Genomic DNA, 19386 nt, shown 5'->3' on the forward strand with positions numbered 1-19386 from the left:
CAAAGCATCTCTGTACTGTATCAAAGGGATGTCATGCAGATTAGACAAAATGCATTAAAGACAGGAAAACCATAAGTACTGGACAAATGGCAGCTATGTTATACCCTCATTATTTGTGCTATGCTTTGCATGCAAAAAACCAGCTCTTCAAAAACATTTCAATAGAAGTGAGGAATTAGGAATAAAATTATCTTTAAAAACGGGTTTAAAAGGCCATACAACTAATTCAAGTTAGGCAGCCGAAAAAAAATGTATGGACATTATTGAGAAATGGAGGAAGGCATGGTTAAAACCACCTTCTCTAGAACTGATTCCAAAGGGAAAGTATCCATTTCCCCTTTGTCAAGCATCCTTAGGAGGTCTCAATGACAATTTTCTCAGAGTCACAAGAAAGAAAATAGTTTGCCATTTGTAAGCAAAAGAAAAAAGCTCAATTAGGAATATGCTTCCATCAAGTGGCATCAATGTTTTAAACTCTCTCCAAATCCTCCATGCCCTATAACTTGGAAGTTCAAGTCCAGAGCACAGGGTCACCTTACAGGTGATTTGGTCTCAAACTAATCATTTTGTTACTTCTGTAATAAAACTGGACTCCCAGAGCACCAGCCTTGCCCTAGCCTCTACCACTGGGAGGCTACTGGAGAGGATACCACCTCTGAATACCAATAGGTGACCATGTGCATCTTCCTTCATCTCTCCAGCATTTCTCTAGTAAGCACGCTTGTGTCTGAAGTACTTTGTTGGGAACTGGGATGCAGAAAGGGAAGTCATGGTTCTCACTCTGGAGTGCACAGTCCAACGTGAGAACACATACAATCAACAGCACGCAGGATTCAGTGAGGTTTTCCTAAACAGCACACACACAATATGACATATGAATCCAAAATAGGGCCAAACAAATTTAGAAAGGATCCACTGTGCCCCCCCAACCAACCCTCGGATGTGACCCATACTACTTGGGTCCACTTAACATTAACTGAGAGTGTGAGCGGCTTTAAATGTGTGCACATCCTACTTAACTCAGGAATACCCTGGGCTACCATGCTCAGTGAATATACAGCGAGAGAAAACAAATTCCAAAGACTATTCCTGAACAGATGCAGCAGGGGCAAGGAACTCCTGACAGGGGATAATGAACAAACTAGCCAGCTCCTTCTGCACCTGGACAGGCCCAGGTGCCCCACTACACTGCAAGTGTGCCCATCCTGGACACTAGGGAACAGAGAATTAAAGACAAATTCCCCAAGTCATGTCCAGAAGTTAGGGTTCCTGAAGTTAGAATCACTTGGCCAAACCGGAGGCCCAGTTTAAGTTAACCCTGTTAATACTATGCCTTCCTCAGAGAAAAGAACTTACAGCGACATGCCAAGAGTGATTAAGATCAGTCTTGAAGAAGAGTATCTCTAAACATATGTCAGAAAGACCATAAACTTACCCTTAGAGCCAAAAAGCAAAGGAAGGGAACACAAAGAGACTGGTGCTTTAATATCCAGAGTACCAAAGAGCTCCCTAGGGGGTGAATTAGGGAAGATGGGAATAAACTATCCTTCCTGCTGGAATAGCTAGTCCCCAACACAAAACTCTCAGAGCACCTGAGCTGAGCCCACAGCATCATCTCCTGGAATGACACTCACACTGAAACATCCACAGGAACTCAATTCTCCATAGAAACGTCCACCATTTCTCAACATCTGCAAGAGCTCTTAGACTGAAAGCCTCGCTTCATGTGTCATTAAGGACCATCATTCCCAGACATACATGTATTAGTGCCTTAAACTCTGCCCAGGACCGGACACACCCAGGGTAAGATGAAAACTGACACAGCCTTCCCCAAGACAGCTGCTTCTGCTTCTCCCACTTGATATGTTCGCAGAGCTGGGACCGTCCTCTAGTCCCCTCCATCAGCCACCTAAATCAGAGTTCATCCAGCAGGAGCAAGAGACGGAGGGGAGAGGGGCTGAAATAAGTGGTCATCTGTAGGAATCTTCCTCTTTTAGATACCAAAGCTCTCCTGAGCAGAAGACTGACCTCATCCATCTGGGCATCCTGCTTTATCTGCCCCCTTCCCCCTCCCTGCCCCACACAGGGCCTGGTAGAAAGTTAGTTTGTGAATCACCTCACTGTTGACTTGTGTACTCTCTGGCCATGAATTTCTAGCTGCTTTCAAGCTTCTCTCTGTGGAAACAGGATGACTATAAACGTCTACAATAGCTCAGTAAAGCTCAGGATAGCATGAAAGAATTAACCATTGTAGTGAAGGAAAAAATGAGTTCTTACTTTAGGAATCTGACGGTTTTTCCTAGCAAATATCTGACAGAGAGAATATGAATGAATATGTGTGTGTGTGTATATATATGTATGTATGTATATGTGTGTGTGTGTGTATATACACACACACAGACAAGAATTTGGGTTTTCTCCAGTCACTATTAATATGTCTGGTTTTTTGGTGCAATGTTCATACGAATCTGAATAATTCCAGTCCTAAAATTTGAAAAGTTAAAATCATATTTTAGTTGATGGTTTTCAATGAATTTAATAACACCTTTGGATAACTACAGCATACATACGCTTAAAACAATAGCTATCTAGAGTTCTCATTGGTGTATTTACATAATTATAAATTAAAGAGTTAACATAAACCAAAAATAACTTGTTTCAAAATTTCAAAGTAGTCAGCTTTCTAAAATTATTTTAATTACATTTGGTTATTATTACAAACCTAATGCAAATGGCACTCAGCTTCCCTGCTATTATTTGTCTAGAGAATTATCCAGACATTCTGATACATGGCCGGGTATACAGGCCACACAACTGCAGACTAAAAACAGGAAGAAAGCAAAGCTTAGGAGGAATCAACACCATGAGAGGTTTCAAGCAAGTGTATTTTAGGAGGAGGAAGTACAGATAAGTGCAGTTATTCTACGTAAGGTACAAGACATCCTTAAAGAGATTTTTGTAAATTATAGATATATTACTAAAAGTACCTATTTGATAACTATCCTCACACTTGCTCCCCTTTGTCCTACATGCCAAAAAGTCAGCCTTGCTGGGCACAAACACCACCATGCAGGGAACTTCTGAGCACAAACAGTGCGGGGCCAGGGTCTTGGGCCCCATCACAGGGCTTCCATCCAGTTCACAAATATGCTGTGACTATGGAGGCCAGGATTCTCTTCCAGTTGACTATGGACCTCTTGATGGCAGTGGGAGGAAACAAGGGAAAGATACAAGAGAACATGGTGGGGAAGAGGTGGGAGAAAGGGGGAAAAGAAAGGAACAAATGGAGAATGGAAGAGGAGAACAGATTCTCTTTCTTAAGCTCTGAGTTCATGAGTAAGCATTAATTTACTTCAAGAAATAACAGCCAAGATAATTTATAGGAGGAGAAGCAGGCTAGTTGCCACCTGACTTGGATAACGATCTCCCTCTTTTGTTTATTCATTGAGGATGAGGATCTACTACATTTCAGGCACTTTACTAGTTCCTGGGAATACAATATGAACAAAACATTCATGCTAACTTCCCAAAGGGACTTTCCAGTACAAAGGGGTACAACATTTGTAAAGACAAATCTGTGATAAAGGCAAAGAAGGAAGAGAACAGTGTTCTGTAACAAAGTGAAGGGAAAGGCAGAGGGTGGTGAGAGACATTTTGGGCATGGTGGTTCAGAGACGGCCAAATCACACTATGCTGTAGGCCTTTTACCAAAGGCGTTAGGTAACCTCATCTACGTGGGAGAGGATTACTCGGGCATCTCTGTCATGGCCACGGAATTTAAAAGTAGGAGGCAGAGAAAGGTAGAAGGAAGGTTCCAATTTGCCTTGAACAATGAAGCAAAAGAATGCCTTTGACTAAGCAGCAGGGCAAGGCTCACTGTTTTGGCAGGAAAAGGGGCCCTACAAAAAGTGTACTCTTTCTCTTTGGAAAGGGTTTACCTTGTGGGTCTAGTCTCATGGCCACCACATATGCACACAGGTTATCACAGCCTGGCCTAACTGCACATAACTGAATATAGTAAGCCAAGCTCAAACACCATTTTCATTTCCGTATAAAGAAATCTAAGTACACTAAAGACTCCAAAAATTGTTTTAAGATAGAAAACAGGGCCTTCCAACTGTGAGTGTGTGTTTTTCCCTCAAATTTTGTATTTTAAAGACCCATGAGTTGGGTACGGTGGCTCACGCCTGTAATCTCAGTACTTTGGGAGGTCAAGGCAGGCGGTTCACTTGAGCTCAGGAGTTTGAGACCTGCCTGGCCAACATGGTAAAACCCCGTCCCTGCCAAAAAAAAAAAAAAAAAAAAATACAAAAATTAGGGCATGGTGGCGGGCGCCTGTAATCCCAGCTACTACAGGCATGGTCCACCACACCAGCTCACATACCCTTTGTGTATGCCAAGGATGTTTGTAAATGCCCACCCTGTGCCTGGCACTGGGCCGGCTGCTGGTAATTCAGAGGTGAACACAGCAGCTCCCATCTTTATTCTCACAAAGCTGATCATAAGCCAGCATAAGGAGCCTTAGGAAAGCGAATTCCTAGAGGCCACAGAAGTCCAGGCAAGGTATTTCTGAGGAAGCCTCTGCACCAAGACCTGAAAATCAGGCAGGCGTGAGGAAAGTGAAGTGCATTCTAAGTGAGAATAATGTGTTGCAAGCTCCCTGGGGCAAGAAAGGGACAAGGCAGGAATGGCAAAGGCACAAAGGCAGTAATGAACGAGAACGGGTAACTATAATTACAATAATAATAACAACCACAAGCTTCTTCCTGGTAATAGGTTAGAGAATAGTAGGACATTGAAATCATCATTTATCCCTCAAAAAGGAACTGAAAAGGTACAATGCAGGCCTTAAGTGGGCATATTCTGACTTACATTTTTACTATTTCATGGCAAAGGGGAAAGTTTTAAGCAATACCAAGGGATGTGAATAAAGTTTGCAAACTGATGACCGAAAACCGAGACTTCCAAAAGTCAACTAAAATTTCAACACCTTAGATAATCTCTGAGTGTCATATTATGTAAGAGTCACCATATATCCTTTCATTGATTAAATGTTCATTTCTCCTTTTGATTACAGTACTTATTTTACCTTCCAACTTGCCCTGAAAGTTATAAATGTCAGAACCCAAATCCCACAGATATCAGATCTACACCCTGTGCTCTTTTGGAAATGTCATTTTAATTATCACTGTAGCAATCTTGACCCAATTCTTTTTGACAATCACTACATAGGCACAAAAGTAAGTCAGGTGGAAAAACTTACAGCCAAATTTGGAAAAGTTTTCCTACCAGAATGTTCTCTCATACTTTAAAGTAATTACACTAAGAGCTATTTGCCATTTGTGCGAATAATCCTTCAAATCATCCATCTCTGCTTTAATGATCTCTTTTTCCAGAACCCTCTTTAGCCAGAGAGGCAAATACCATACTGCTACATATGAAGACAAAGAGAAGTAAGATGACAATTTAACATAAATATCCATGTTCTAATAATACTTAATCCTCTAATAGCAATCTCAACTCTACTCCAAAATACAAATCCACTTGAATCAAACTCACGTACAAACAAAATTCTATGTCCAAGTGTCCAAAACTATAATCACCTATAATCATCTTACCCTCAAAACCTGCTCTCCCTCCAGGTTCCTGACTTCAGTTGGTCCTACCACCAACTGTCCAGGCCAAAATATGGAATTGCTCTTAACTCTTCCCCTCCTATCTCCCACCAGGTCTTTCCCCACCCACTGCCCTAAATAAGCACTGGGTGTGGTCAGTGCTGCTTAGAACCACCTCTCACTTCCATTCCCTCTCGGTCCCACTGAGGCCAACCTAATTCGGGTCTTCCTCATCCCTCAGGTAGATCTATATTACCAAATAGTATCCTTAGTGGTGTCCATGTCTTTAATCTTTGTATGTTTTGTTTTTTTAATGACCTGTTTTAAATACACAAAACAGTGAAAAAGATTTTCTTAAAGCACATAACCCAACACGCAGATCAACTGTTACCTTTAACTATTGTCCCTAGCATATTCAGCATTCCTTAGTTTTTCCTTAATGTCCTTTATCTGCTCCAGGATCCCATTCAGGACACCACATTACATTTAGTCATCCTGCCTCTCTAGGCTCCTCTAGGTCGTGACAGTTTCTCAGACTTTGTTTTCAATGACCTTGACATGGTTAGGGAGTTTATAGAATATCCTTCATTTTGGGTTTGCCTGAGGCTTCTGCCATGTTTCCACAGAGCTTATGGGGCTTTGGGAGGAAGACCACAGAGGTAAAATGCCATTCTCATCACATCCTATCAAGAACACCCACCACACTGACAGACTAAGCAGTTATGCTCTCCTCCTTTAGAATGGGATATTTGCATAAATGATTTGGAATAATTCTGCGCAAGAGGTTCGTCTCTTCATCTCCATTTACACACTTTTCAATCATTTTGTTTACATCAGTATGGATCATTAACATTTATTTTATACTTTGGGTTAAAACCCAACACTACTTTACTGTGTTGCTTAAAGTGTTCTAGTTTTGGTTATTGGAAGCACTTTCAGTTGACTCCTGTGTCTCTCAGAGATACTTCCACTGTTGTTTTGTTTTGCTTTTTCTTTGATTTTTTTCAACCACTTCCTTACTTTCTGGCCCTGCGAGATACACTGGCTCACCTTGCTCTAGCCCTAAACTCAGCCATTTCCCCAAGGAGCCCTGGTGGTGTTAGTGACCAAGATCTGGGTACTGGATGGTTTCTTTTTACAAGATCTTAGGATACATTTGATTCTGCATCTTGTTTTCTTAGAATACCTTTCCATATCTACACAAAAAGATCAACTGTATTATTTTAAACCTCAGTTCAACCTTCATACCTCCTGTTATGAGATCACCTAGAGCTGCCACAGTGGATGTGTCCCTATATCAACAGGATGAGATTGATGTGCCAGGCCCAAGGCCCCTCACTGGCTCCTCAGCATAGGGACTATCATCCCCAATTTGCACATGAGAAAATGAAGGTGGACAGCCATGCTGCCAGTCCCAGCTCACACACTGCCCATGCAGAGGTGGCACTCACACCCAGTCTGAGGGATTCCAGAGCACTTGGCCTGACAAGATGGCTTTCTGGAATAAAGGCTTATCTAAGATGGCAAAAACTAGGGCTCTCCCCTGTCCTGCAACTAACCCAATTATAGAAAACCCAAAACTTTCAGTATCTGTGTTTAAAAGCTGCCCTGCCTACTCCTCATGGGGCTGCTGTGAAGTTCATAAAACAAAAAATGCAGGAAAGTGCTCTGAAAACACTAAAGTACTCTACACACCTTGGGAGACCCGCTGCTGTTATATTTTGCAGATTTTTAATGGTCATGAATTAGTATATGATTCAAACATGCCACTTCCATAAGAAACAGTATTTTAATCCTTGTTTCCTATCACGACTGCAGTTACTGAGGGTAAAAGTTACCAAAGCATGTAAGCCTGAATTCCAGGTGATAGTGACTAAAGAGGCAGGCAATTTGAAAAAAATATATCAAGTAAAAGAATAGTCTTTATTTTAAACTCAGATTCAGGAGGCTATCTCCATGGCTTTTAACATGAAAAAGTTGACTCCCACATTATTTTGACCTGTTGCTAAATACAAATGAAAGTATCACAACTGAAGTCAAATGCTACTTGTAAGTGACACACTTTCAAATCCTCAAAGGAAAGGCTCTGAGAGAGGTTACTTCAGAACATGAATTATTTAACTCTCCTGCCCAGGTATTGATTTCCTGCAGCACTTTAACCTGAAAATAGAATACGATACTTAGGTATGAAATAAAAATATTATCACTGTATACCTTAAATCCTCAATTAAAGAATGCAAATATACTTTAAATTCTCAATTTAAAAATGTGAGCAGAAATGTGGCATCTTCCAGTACTTTCAGCCCAACTTAACCAAATTTAAGAAAATAGCTATACAAACCTTTAATAATCCACTACAAAATAAACACTGAGCAAAAGTCCTGGATATGTGCCCAATTCCCCACAGCAGGAGACAAATAAACACTTGTTACTGTATGCAATTTTACTCTGTGCAATACCTGTTTCAGTAGAAGAGTCTGGAAATACCCTTTGGAGACAATAAATTAAGAGCCTGCCAGCAAAACCACTAGGAAAACAAGACAGTGATACAGGTTGTTCCCATCACATCAACTGTACCCTACACCTTTAAATGCAAACCCTGTTTACACAGAATCTTTTAAAATCACTTCGATATTGGCCAAACCTGAGAAAAAGCTCTGTGGAAAGACTGAAAGCTAATCAAGAAGATTTTTTGTGAACAATACTTCTTTTGTAGTTTTCCTGTACATTTTTGCATTTTAAAAATGCAAACCTTTTAAAGGGGAAAAAAATAAACAATGACTTAAGACAGAAGCAGCATCCTTGCACTGCTATCATTTATGCTTTTCCTCTATACCTACGGGGAAAACTTAGAAATTTCTAGCCAGTAGATTCTTTTCAAGACCACTTAGTGTTATTAACAAATACCTTGCAATTGCAAATAGATTTATGTTCATAACCCTCATACTGTGAACATAAGAAAGCAGAGAAAAATTAAAAGCCCATGAAATAAACAGAAGATAAAAACACAGCTAGCCTCAGCCTACTGTGCCTACTTCCTCTCTTAGTCTTAGAGGGTTAACATTGATGTTTATTTCCCTGTAGGTTTCACAATTTTTCCCTGCTTCAATACCAACAACATTCATAACAATCTTTCCCATGTTTCATCCATGATTTTTAGTTATCAAAGGAATTATAAAATATTTAAGCATTTCCTAGCCAAGCAGCAAGAATTATAAACACTTTTCAGAATATGTTAGAATAGCCTACCTTTCCCAGTAGTCATGATTGTCAGTAATCCTGGTACGAAATAAAAACACTGTTCTGAAAGCTATACCTACTCACAGCAACTTAAGCATCAGCAAACTCTCCACCCACACTTGTTCAGTGTGATCCGGCAGTACCAATGACAACTGCCACCCTATTCCAAAATAAAAGCCTAGACTAACACTGATTTTTTAAAAAGGGTTGGGGGGTGGTGGCTGGGGGGAGGTGTGAGCCTTCTCCATCCAACTCTACTCATTTAAAAGAGTCTTCTTTAAAAGTGGTATTAAAAATTTTTAAACCAGTTCTTCCCCCTCAAGAAACAGAAGAAAATTCCTAACACAAATCTTAAAAAGAAAAATATCAAAAAGCAATCTTATTTCCACATAGAAAATAAAATAAGCTGTCCGCTTGCAGCTTATGCGACTTATGCTGCCATCAGAAGCAGTCTCTTCCAGGCTATTTTAGGTGGGCTTCTTAGCACAGCTCAACACATATGCCAGCCTTGTAACAAACACATTATCCTTGTATTCGTGACTATGGAAACACTTTCCTAAGATACTGAACCACTATCCCAAACCTTGTAATACGCATAGTCTAATAAATAAGCACGGGGAGAGAGTGTGAATCTAGTATTGGCACCTGATCCACTTATTCATGATCATTGCTTTTAAAGGATAAGCATGGATAATAATGGCTTGGCTTCTTAATAAAGACAAGACAACTGATTTGCCTTTAAATGAATGCTTTGTCCTAGCTACACTATAATTCAGATCTTATCTAACACAATCTGTCAATGGTCTGTTTTCAGACTTGCAAAGGTATTTCTCATTTCCAACAAAGTAGAACTGATACCTGTAATATTTTTCAAGTTATAGTTTTTTAAGTGTAAAACCATAAAGCAAAATGCATTTGGCAACAAAATGATACCCTGTACATTCATATATAAGAGCCAATAATGTTATGATTACTTGTTACCTACTTTATAGTTTTATTAGCAAATAAATATTGGGTCTTTTACTTCAGCTACAAATTTATTATAGAATTATCATGGATTTAACCAAGATGATAGTTTGTGTCTTTCCTCATAAACATGTTAGCTTTGCTCAAGAAACTCAAAAGCATGTGTATTTTTTAGCCAAATTAATGTTCATGGGCCTCGCTTCAATCAAATCCAATTAAAGATCATTAAGTGGTTGCAGATAAAGGACACTGAGTAGTCCATAATTACTGCTCTTTCATTCTGAAAATTCAATTCTCCCATGAGCATAAGCACATCTGCACGATTTAAAAACTTACAAATAATTTGCTTTTTGAAACTCATGGAAGGAAAAACTGTAATTTTTGCTTCAAGGGGCTTGCTAATTATATGGAGATGAAAAAAAGAAGAAACATCTATATAGCAACATATTTTTAACTCTCATATTCTCACCATTCAAAGCCGAAAAGCCTTCGGGTAACCTAGCAACAAGAAGAAATCATACAAAGATGAAGTATTCTATTACAGACAGGAAGCCCATTTCAAATTGCTACTTGGCTGCTTTTTCATTGCTGTTTTAGTCACAATTCGATTATGCTTTTAAAAATTAAGTCCATGGGTTTCATATAAATACTAAGCATCAGAGAACAACATAATTTTGAACATTTCAAGATATACAAACTCTGGATAAAACCCTATTATTTCTTAGGAGTACCACCATTAAATATGTTTCTTCCAACTTAGCTAAAATCCAGAACGTTTCTTACTCAAGTGTACTGTTGTTCACAAGTAACAAAAGAAAAAAATAAATTGGACTTCATCGAAATTTAAAACCTTTATACACCAAAAGACATTTAAAAGTGAAAAGATTGGCTCACGCCTGTAATCCCAGCACTTTGGGAGGCCAAGGCGGGTAGATCACAAGGTCAGGAGATCGAAACCATCCTGGATAATACAGTGAAACCCCATCTCTACTAAAAATACAAAAAATTAGCCAGGCGTGGTGGCGGGCACCTGTAGTCTCAGCTACTCGGGAGGCTGAGGCAGGAGAATGGTGAGAACCCGCGAGGTGGAGCTTGCAGTGAGCCGAGGTCACGCCACTGCACTCCAGCCTGGGCAACAGATGGAGACTCCCTCTCCAAAAAAAAAAAAAAAGTGAAAAGATAAGCCACAGAAAGAAAAAAAATTACAAATCCTATCTGCAAATCATATATAGTTCAACAACAAAAACATAAACAATTCGATTTTTAAGTGGGCAAAGGACTTGAATAGATGTTTTTCCAACGTAGATCTACAAATGGCCAGTAAGCACAGGAAATATGTTCAAACATATTAGTCTTTAGGGAAATGCAAATCAAAACCACAATGAGATACTACTTCATATTTACTAGGGTGACTATAATTTAAAAAAATTTTTTTTAAATAAAAACAAGCATTGCCAGAAAGTGGAGAATTTGGTAATGGCTAGAGAGAATATAAAATGGTGCAGCCACTGTGAAAACAGTTTAGTGGTTCCTCAGTAAGTTAAACATAGAATGATCATGTAATAGAGCAATTCTACTCCTGGATATACACTCAAAAGAACTGAAAACAAGTGTTTAAAAGCTTGTATACAAATGTTCAAAGCAGCACTGTTCACAACAGACAAAGGTAGAAACAATCCAAATGTCCATCAATAGATGCACAGTTGCAGCTATCTGTGACTATACTAAAAATAACTGAATTATACACTTGAAATGAATGCTGTCATGGTATGTAAATTATATTTCAACAAAGCAATTTTAAAAGAGCATTACTGTCCATACTACTCAAAGTAATCTATAGATCCAACATAATCCCTATCAAATGCCAATGACATTCTTTACAGAAATAAAAAAGTAATCCCAAAATTTATATGGAACCACAAAAAACTCAGAATAGCCAAAGCCATCCTAAGCAAAAAGAACAAAACTAGAAGAATCACATTATCTGACTTCAAATTATACTACTACCATTGCTGTTTTTGTGGCAGCATGGTACTGGAATAAAAACAGACACACAGACCAATGGAACAGAATAGAGATCCCAGAAATAAATCCACACACCTACAGTGAACTCATTTTTGACAACAGTGCCGAGAACATACACTGGGGAAAGGACAGTCTCTTCAATAAATGGTGCTGGAAAAACTAAATATCCATATGCAGAAGAATAAAACTAGACCCCCATCTCTCACCACAAAAATCAAATCGAAATGAACTAAAGATTTAAACCTAAGACCTCAAACTATAAAACTACTAAAAGAAAACATGGGGAAACTCTCCAGGACATTGGTCTGGGCAAAGATTTTTTCAGTAACACCCCACAACTATGGGCAACCAAAGCAAACAATCAACAAAGTGTAAGACAATCCACAGAATGCAAGAAAATATTTGCAAACTACCCATCTGACAAGGGATTAATAACTAGAACATATGAGGAGCTCAAACAACTCAATAGAAAAAAAAATCAAATAATCCAATTTAAAAGTAAGCAAACGATCTGAATAGACATTTTTCGAAAGAAGACACACAAATGGCAAACAGGCATATGAAAAAAGTGCTCAACATCATTGATTATCAGAGAAATGCAAATCAAAACTACAATGAGGTATCATCTCAACCCAGTTAAAATGGCTTTAATCCAAAAGACAGGCAATAACAAATTCTGGCAAGGATGTGGAGAAAAGGGAACTCTTGTACACTGTTGGTAGAAATGTTAAATTAGTACAGCCACTATGGAAAACAGTAGCGAGGTTCCTCAAAAAACTAAAACTAGAACTACCATATGATCCACCAATCCCACTGCTAGGTATGTACCCAAAAGAAAGGAAATCAGTATATTGAAGAGATACCTGCACTGCCATGTTTATTGCAGCACTGTTCACAACAGCCAAGATTTTAAAGCAAACTAAGTGTCCATAAACAAGAGAAGGAATAAAGAAAATGCGATGCGTATATAAAATGCAGTACTATTCAGCCATAAAAAGAATGAGATCCTGTCATTTGCAACAACATGGATGGAACTGGAAGAAATTATGTTAAGAGAAGCTAGGCATAGAAAGACAAACTTCGTATGTTCTCACTCATTTGTGGGAGCCAAAAATTAAAGCAACTGAACTCATGGAGATAGGGAGTAGAATAACAGTTACCAGCAGAGGCTGGGAAGAGTAGTGGTGATGGGAAGGGAGTGGGGATGGTTAAAGGGTACAAAAATATAGTTAGACAGAGTAAGATCTAGTATTTGATAGCACAACAGGGTAACTGCAGTCAATATTTACTGTACATTTTAAAATAACTAAAAGAGTATAACTGGAATGCTTGCAACACAAGAAATGATAAATGCTTGAGTTGATGGATACCCTACTTACCTTGATGTGACTCTTACACAATATACCTCACGTAACCCATAAATATATACAACTGTTATATGTCCATAAAAATTAAAAATCTTGGGCCAAGCGTGCTGGCTCATGCCTGTAATCCCAGCACATTGGGAGGCCGAGGTGGGTGAATCACCTGAGGTCAGGAGATTGAGACCATCCTGACTAACATGGTGAAACCTCATCTCTACTAAAAATACAAAAAATTACCAGGGCATGGTGGTGGGCGCCTGTAGTCTCAGCTACTCGGGAGACTGACGCAGAAGAATCGCTTGAACCTGGGAGGCAGAGGTAGCAGTGAGCCAAGATCGCGCCACTGCACTCCAGCCTGGGCAACAGAGCAAGACTACATCTAAAAAATAAATAAATAAATAGGCCGGGCACGGAGGCTCACGCCTGTAATCCCAGCACTTTGGGAGGCCGAGGCGGGCGGATCACGAGGTCAGGAGATCGAGACCATCCTGGCTAACACAGTGAAACTCTGTCTCTACTAAAAATACAAAAAAATTAGTCGGGCGTGGTGGCAGGTGCCTGTAGTCTCAGCTACTCGGCAGGCTGAGGCAGGAGAATGGCATGAACCTGGGAGGCAGAGCTTGCAGTGAGCGGAATGGCACCACTGCCCTCCAGCCTGGGTGACACAGCTAGACTCTGTCTCAAAAACATAGATAAATAAATGAATGAATAAATAAATAAAAATATTTAAAGAGTATTGTCACTTTAAAGAATACAATGGCTGGGTGCAGTGGCTCATGCCTGTAATATCAGCACTTTGGGAGGCTGAGGCAGGCAGATCTCCTGAAGTCAAGATTTCGAGACCAGCCTGATCAACACGGTGAAACCTCGTCTCTACTAAAAGTACAAAAATTTGCTGGGCATGGTGGTGAGCGCCTGTAATCCCAGCTACTCGGGAGGCTCAGGCAGGAGAAGCGCTCGAACCCGGGAGGCGGAGATTGCGGTGAGCCGAGATCGCGCCATTGCATTCCAGCCTGGGCAACAAGAGCAAAACTCCGTCTCAAAAAAATGAATAAAAAATTTAAAAAGTAAATAAATAATGCATTAAATTTTAAATGCATACTCCAAAATAATCTGAAAATCTACAAGTATGACAGTTATTCTCAAATATTCTTTTTATTAAAAAAATGAATACACCCCTAAAATTGAGCAACTGGAGGAGAATCTATTATTCTGAGCACCAACCATGTCCCAGGCACTAAGAAATTTGCTAAGATTTTTACACAATCTCATTTATTCTCCACAACATCTCTGCAAGGTCTTCACTCCATTTTACAGATGAGCAAATGTGGTTCACATGAGTTAAGTCACTTGCCAAAATCCCACAGCTAAAGCATTGCAGAGCAGGGCACAGACGCCTTTCCTAAGGAGGAAGGAGAGCCACACATTTCCAAAGCAATCCCCTTTGGCTTGCTCCCTGACACTGTCTACACTTCCCCACACAGGGGCATGTGGGCACCCACACTCCAAAATTAACAACTATAACTACTGTTTGGGATACACAGTCACCATTTATTAAACAGATACTTGTTGCCAAGTCCTTAGCTGAGTATAGGCTGCTAAATTTTCAGAAATGGGAGTTAGAAAGACACAGATCATTTAATAGACACCCTTTTGAGTCAGCCTAGGAAGCCCCTGTGGACATGCAGTGCTAACCAACCAAGGCAGCCATCAAGTGATCAGAACCTCTGCCCAAGAGGTTGTTTAGGAGCCTGGAAATGAGCCCCAAGTTGTCATTCATTCTCTCCTATGTTTTGCTCAGTTCTCTGTCAGCTCCAGCTCATATGCAACGCTCCAGAACTTATATACCCAGTGGGTATATAAGAATCCATGGGAAAAAGCAGAGAGAAAAAGAATCTAGTCATTTCAGATACTAAGTGTTCGTACATGCACTAAAGATTTACTAAGAGACAAAGAAGAAAAGCTGGTTCCTGTGAAACAAACCAATCACAGAGAACACTGGGACTAAGAGGCCAGCCTGCGAGGTATCCGAGTCTTAGAGTGAGCAAAAATAGACACACGGTCCCCTGTATGCAGAAGGGTTACAGTCCAATGCCGAGATAGGTATTAGTCAGATAATCACCAAATGTAAACCTGCAAACATGATGCATACCAAGCAGTGGGGTAGGGTGTGCCTGCCCACACTTAACAGAGGGATGTGACATCATTTTGGAGGCCAACAGATGAATGGAGTAAGAAAAATGTGTATATATACACAATGGTATATAATTCAGCCATAAAAAAGAATGAAATCCTGTTATTTGTAGCAACATGGATGGAACCAGAGGCCATTATATTACACAAAATAAGCCAAGCACAGAAGACAAACATCACACGTTCTCACTCATATGTGGGAGCTAAAAGGGTAGAGTTCACGAAGGTAGAGATTAGACTGATGGTTACCAAAGGCCAGGAAGGGGAGGGGGAAGAGTGAAGAGAAAAAATACATATAAATGTATTTATTACCACTGAACTGTACACTTAAAAGTGGTAAAGATCGTTAATTATATATGTAGATTTTTACCTCAATAAAAAAGCAATATTTGAGTTAAACTCCATACGAATCAGTGATAATATTTATGAAAAGTGAGGGAGAGGGAGGTATCAAAAATGACACCTAATCTTTAATTTACATACCAGGATGAATAATGGAGCAAGAGAGAAAGAGAGAAAGAAAGAAAAGAAAGAAAAAGAGAGAGAAAGAAAGAGAAAAAGAAAGAAAGAAAGAAAGAAAGAAAAGAAAGAAAGAAAGGAAGGAAGGAAGGAAGAAAAGAAGAAAGAAAATTAGATAAAGAGGGAGACATCCATCACTACTGCAGTTTCTCTATGCCATCTAAATGTTCAATGAAGGAAATCAGGTGGTTTGTTTTTTGACAGCAATTGAACATTTTACTGGTCTCTCAAAGTTACTGTAAAGAGATGAAAATCATTTAGGTTAGAAATTCTAAAATTTTATACATATGGATATATATTGCTTTGTTTCCTTAAACATTTTGGCTCTAACAATTAAAACAGTAATACTACATATATAAAGCAAAAAGCTGAAATTATTGGCCTCCAAGAAATTCTGTTAGTGCTTCCTTACCATTTGCTATTTTTAACATAGATGTTTAAAAGAACTCTTTCCATTCTCAACCCTACACCTATGTGTGTGCACATGCACACACACATAAAGGGAATTTGGGGGCAATATTTATACCTAGCCATTTAGAATAAAATGCTGCTTGTGATACATCCATTGCCACACAGTTCTGGCATTCCTGAGGGTGAAATCCTATTTGTCACATCACTGAATCCCATAGAGTATATGTACACTCTTTTAGGAAAGCTCCCCAATGTGGATGCAGTCTTTCTCCCCAATGCCAGCACTATAATGAGATTCTGTTTCATAGCTGTCATACTGGCTTATGAAACACAAACTCACTTTCCTGCCACTGCTTTTACTCACTTGCACAGCATGTTCTGTCCTAGTGCCAACAATTTTTAAACTGAGAAACCACACAAATGGCACAAATACACCCACACAAAAGTAAAAGCCATGTGTCCAGCAACTAACTGCCTGTGAAGACCTGCCTGTGGACACCCAGCAACCCCACTCATCACGAGTGCACCACTCAGATGCCAGAATTCTGGCCCCGGCTCTACCAATGATATGTTTTTAAACGTTAAAAGTATGTACACTACAGTACAGGGTAAAGGAAAGAAAATTACACCATAGTTAAAATTATATACAAATTATACAGTTATAGGGAAATGAACTAAGAAAATATAACGAAAATGATTTTTGATGGTAATAGCTGAATTATGATATTAATTTTCTATTATTTTTTACAATCTACGAAAAAGAAATAAGGAGGACTAATGAAAGCATTTTTAGATCACTTTAAGTATTTTATATAGGAAACATGCTGTTCAAAGAAAAATTCCTTTGGAATAATAATAGGTACACAGCAGAGTGTGAGTCAAAAGACTTGCATTCTATTACCTGCTTTGCCCTTATGTATCAAGTTACTTTGAGGAAAAGCACTCAGGCTTTTCTTTACAATCTCAAGATATTCAAAATGTGAAGGCTTGTACTAGGAAGAGAGTAGCAATGATGAGGAGAATTACTGGGATTCGGGGTGCAGTTTTAAAAGTAAATCCAACAGGATTAATGAATTAAGTACTGGTTGTAATCTAAGATACCTAAAAATTCTAAAATACTTAGCTATGATATAATGAGGTATCCAGAGTTAGAAAAAGTTTTTCTCAGCAATTAACTTTTTGATATTTTTTCCTTCATACAGGAGTAATTCACTCCTGTCTTTTCCTCTCCTTCTGGAATCACAAGAATTACCCACTAGTTCTCAAATATCATCACAAAGTATAGTGAAAGGAATACAGGAACTGGAAACAATAGATTACGATTGACATCAAAATCATTACTTTATTTATTCAACAATACTTACTGCACACCGATCACAAGCCAGGGACTCTTCAAGGCATTTAACTTATGCTTATTGAGAAAAAAAATAAAGAACAATAAAGGGAATAAAGTAAAGGTCCTGCTCTCACGAGTAAACACATATTTTTCTAGTGATACACGCGAAGAAAACTCAAACAGGGTGAGGGCACAGAGTGTTGCCTCAGAACCCTGGACATGCTATTCCGGTGGCCTCAGTAATGCAGTGATACTGTACGAAGTGAGATCTTCATGGAATGAGGGAGGAGGGAGGAGGCCATAATGATACCCACAGGGCAAATACTTCAGGCAGAAGGAATTATAAGCACAGAGGTCCTGAAGCAGGAGATGCTCAGAATGTTCAAAATTAGCAAAGAGGTCAATGTGGCTAGAGCAAAGAGAACTTTCACAAAGAACAATTCAAATGACATCAGAATGGTGGTGGGTGCCAGATCACACAAGGCCCAGTGGGCCACTGGTGAGTTGCTGAATTGTAGCCTGGGTGTGATGGGAAGTCTTTGGTGGATTAGGAAGAAAATTAACATCACCTGACTTGTATTCTGAAAGGATTACTCTGGTTGCTACATGAAAAACAGACTTTAGGCATGGGGAAACAGTAGAAGAAAAGATACTGTTTAGGAGGGAAACACAAGAGCCCAGGTAAAACACCATGATAGCTTGTGCTAGGAAGACAGCAGCAGTGATGATGAGAGTTCCTGGGATTCAGGATGCAGTTTTAAAAGTAAAGCCAACAGGATTAGTTAATAAATTCAACACAGGTTATGAAAGAAAGTCAGTGATGATTCACTCCATTGTTTCTGGCCTGGAAAACTGGGTGAATGGAGGTTAAGTTTTAAGACTTAGAAACTCTTACTAAATTACCTAATTCAGCTGTTCACATATAACATAAATGATGCGAATGTAAAACTGAAAAAGCAAAAGTGGGGATTGCTTTTTCTACTCACCATTTGCAGATTGTATCATGTTTCCAGATTTCTGGACTTCATCAAATTTTGTAAAAATTACATTCAACCTGTACGAAAGAAAAATGTAAACAAACTATTAACCATCACTGCTCATAGCCAATTATATTAAAATGCTAATGTGAAGTTGATCCCCACCCCCCCCAAAAAAATCAATGATACAGACCCACCTAATAACAAAACACAGTGACTAAATCAATAACATTAACAATAGCCAACAATAACTGAGCACTTACTATGGGTAAAGAATAGGCCTAGAAGCCTATCTGAAAGATCTCATTTAATCTCCTTAAGGTGACACAGGTATGGGGTGGAGATTCTAGCCCTGAGAGTAGTAATCCAGAGCCCCTGCTCTCCGATATTACTGTCTACTCTATACAAAATGTATATATTATGATAAGTGTGTGTTTCTCCTATTTCTTTCTTAGCACAGACTATCAATTACTTGGGATGGAGCTTTTCAAAATGCACTAATAGTACGTTACAAAGGCTTGTGCTTACTGCTGTGATTCATGCTTAATCCAAAAATGCTATAAATAATTTCTCTAGAAACAAATGCTGTGACTGGATAATCTTCACCTTAAAAAAAATCTGTATTACATTTATTTTCTATTAATGGATCATTTCACCTTGGCATTTAAATTAAAGCAAAATTCCTTAACCAGTCTAAATATTCCATCCTAGTGACACCAAAAATGAAACGAAAAGGTGGG

The 19386-nt window shown here is 39.0% G+C and overlaps 1 protein-coding gene across 24 annotated transcripts in view; it reads right to left on the reverse strand.

Annotated features, from left to right (window-relative positions):
* CLASP1 (cytoplasmic linker associated protein 1) overlaps positions 1-19386 on the reverse strand; it is a 301555-nt gene that overhangs the window by 137790 nt on the left and 144379 nt on the right. For 23 of the 24 annotated variants that reach the window (XM_030801424.1, XM_030801422.1, XM_030801427.1 and 20 more), the window contains exon 8: positions 18656-18723. In XM_030801424.1, coding sequence (XP_030657284.1) covers positions 18656-18723 — 68 coding nt within the window. Of the gene's footprint in view, positions 1-8864; positions 8956-18655; positions 18724-19386 lie in introns of those variants that run through there. The other variant, XM_030801426.1, reaches the window with a different exon arrangement.

Source organism: Nomascus leucogenys, chromosome 20 (assembly GCF_006542625.1).
Source record: "Nomascus leucogenys isolate Asia chromosome 20, Asia_NLE_v1, whole genome shotgun sequence".
NCBI lineage: Eukaryota > Metazoa > Chordata > Mammalia > Primates > Hylobatidae > Nomascus > Nomascus leucogenys.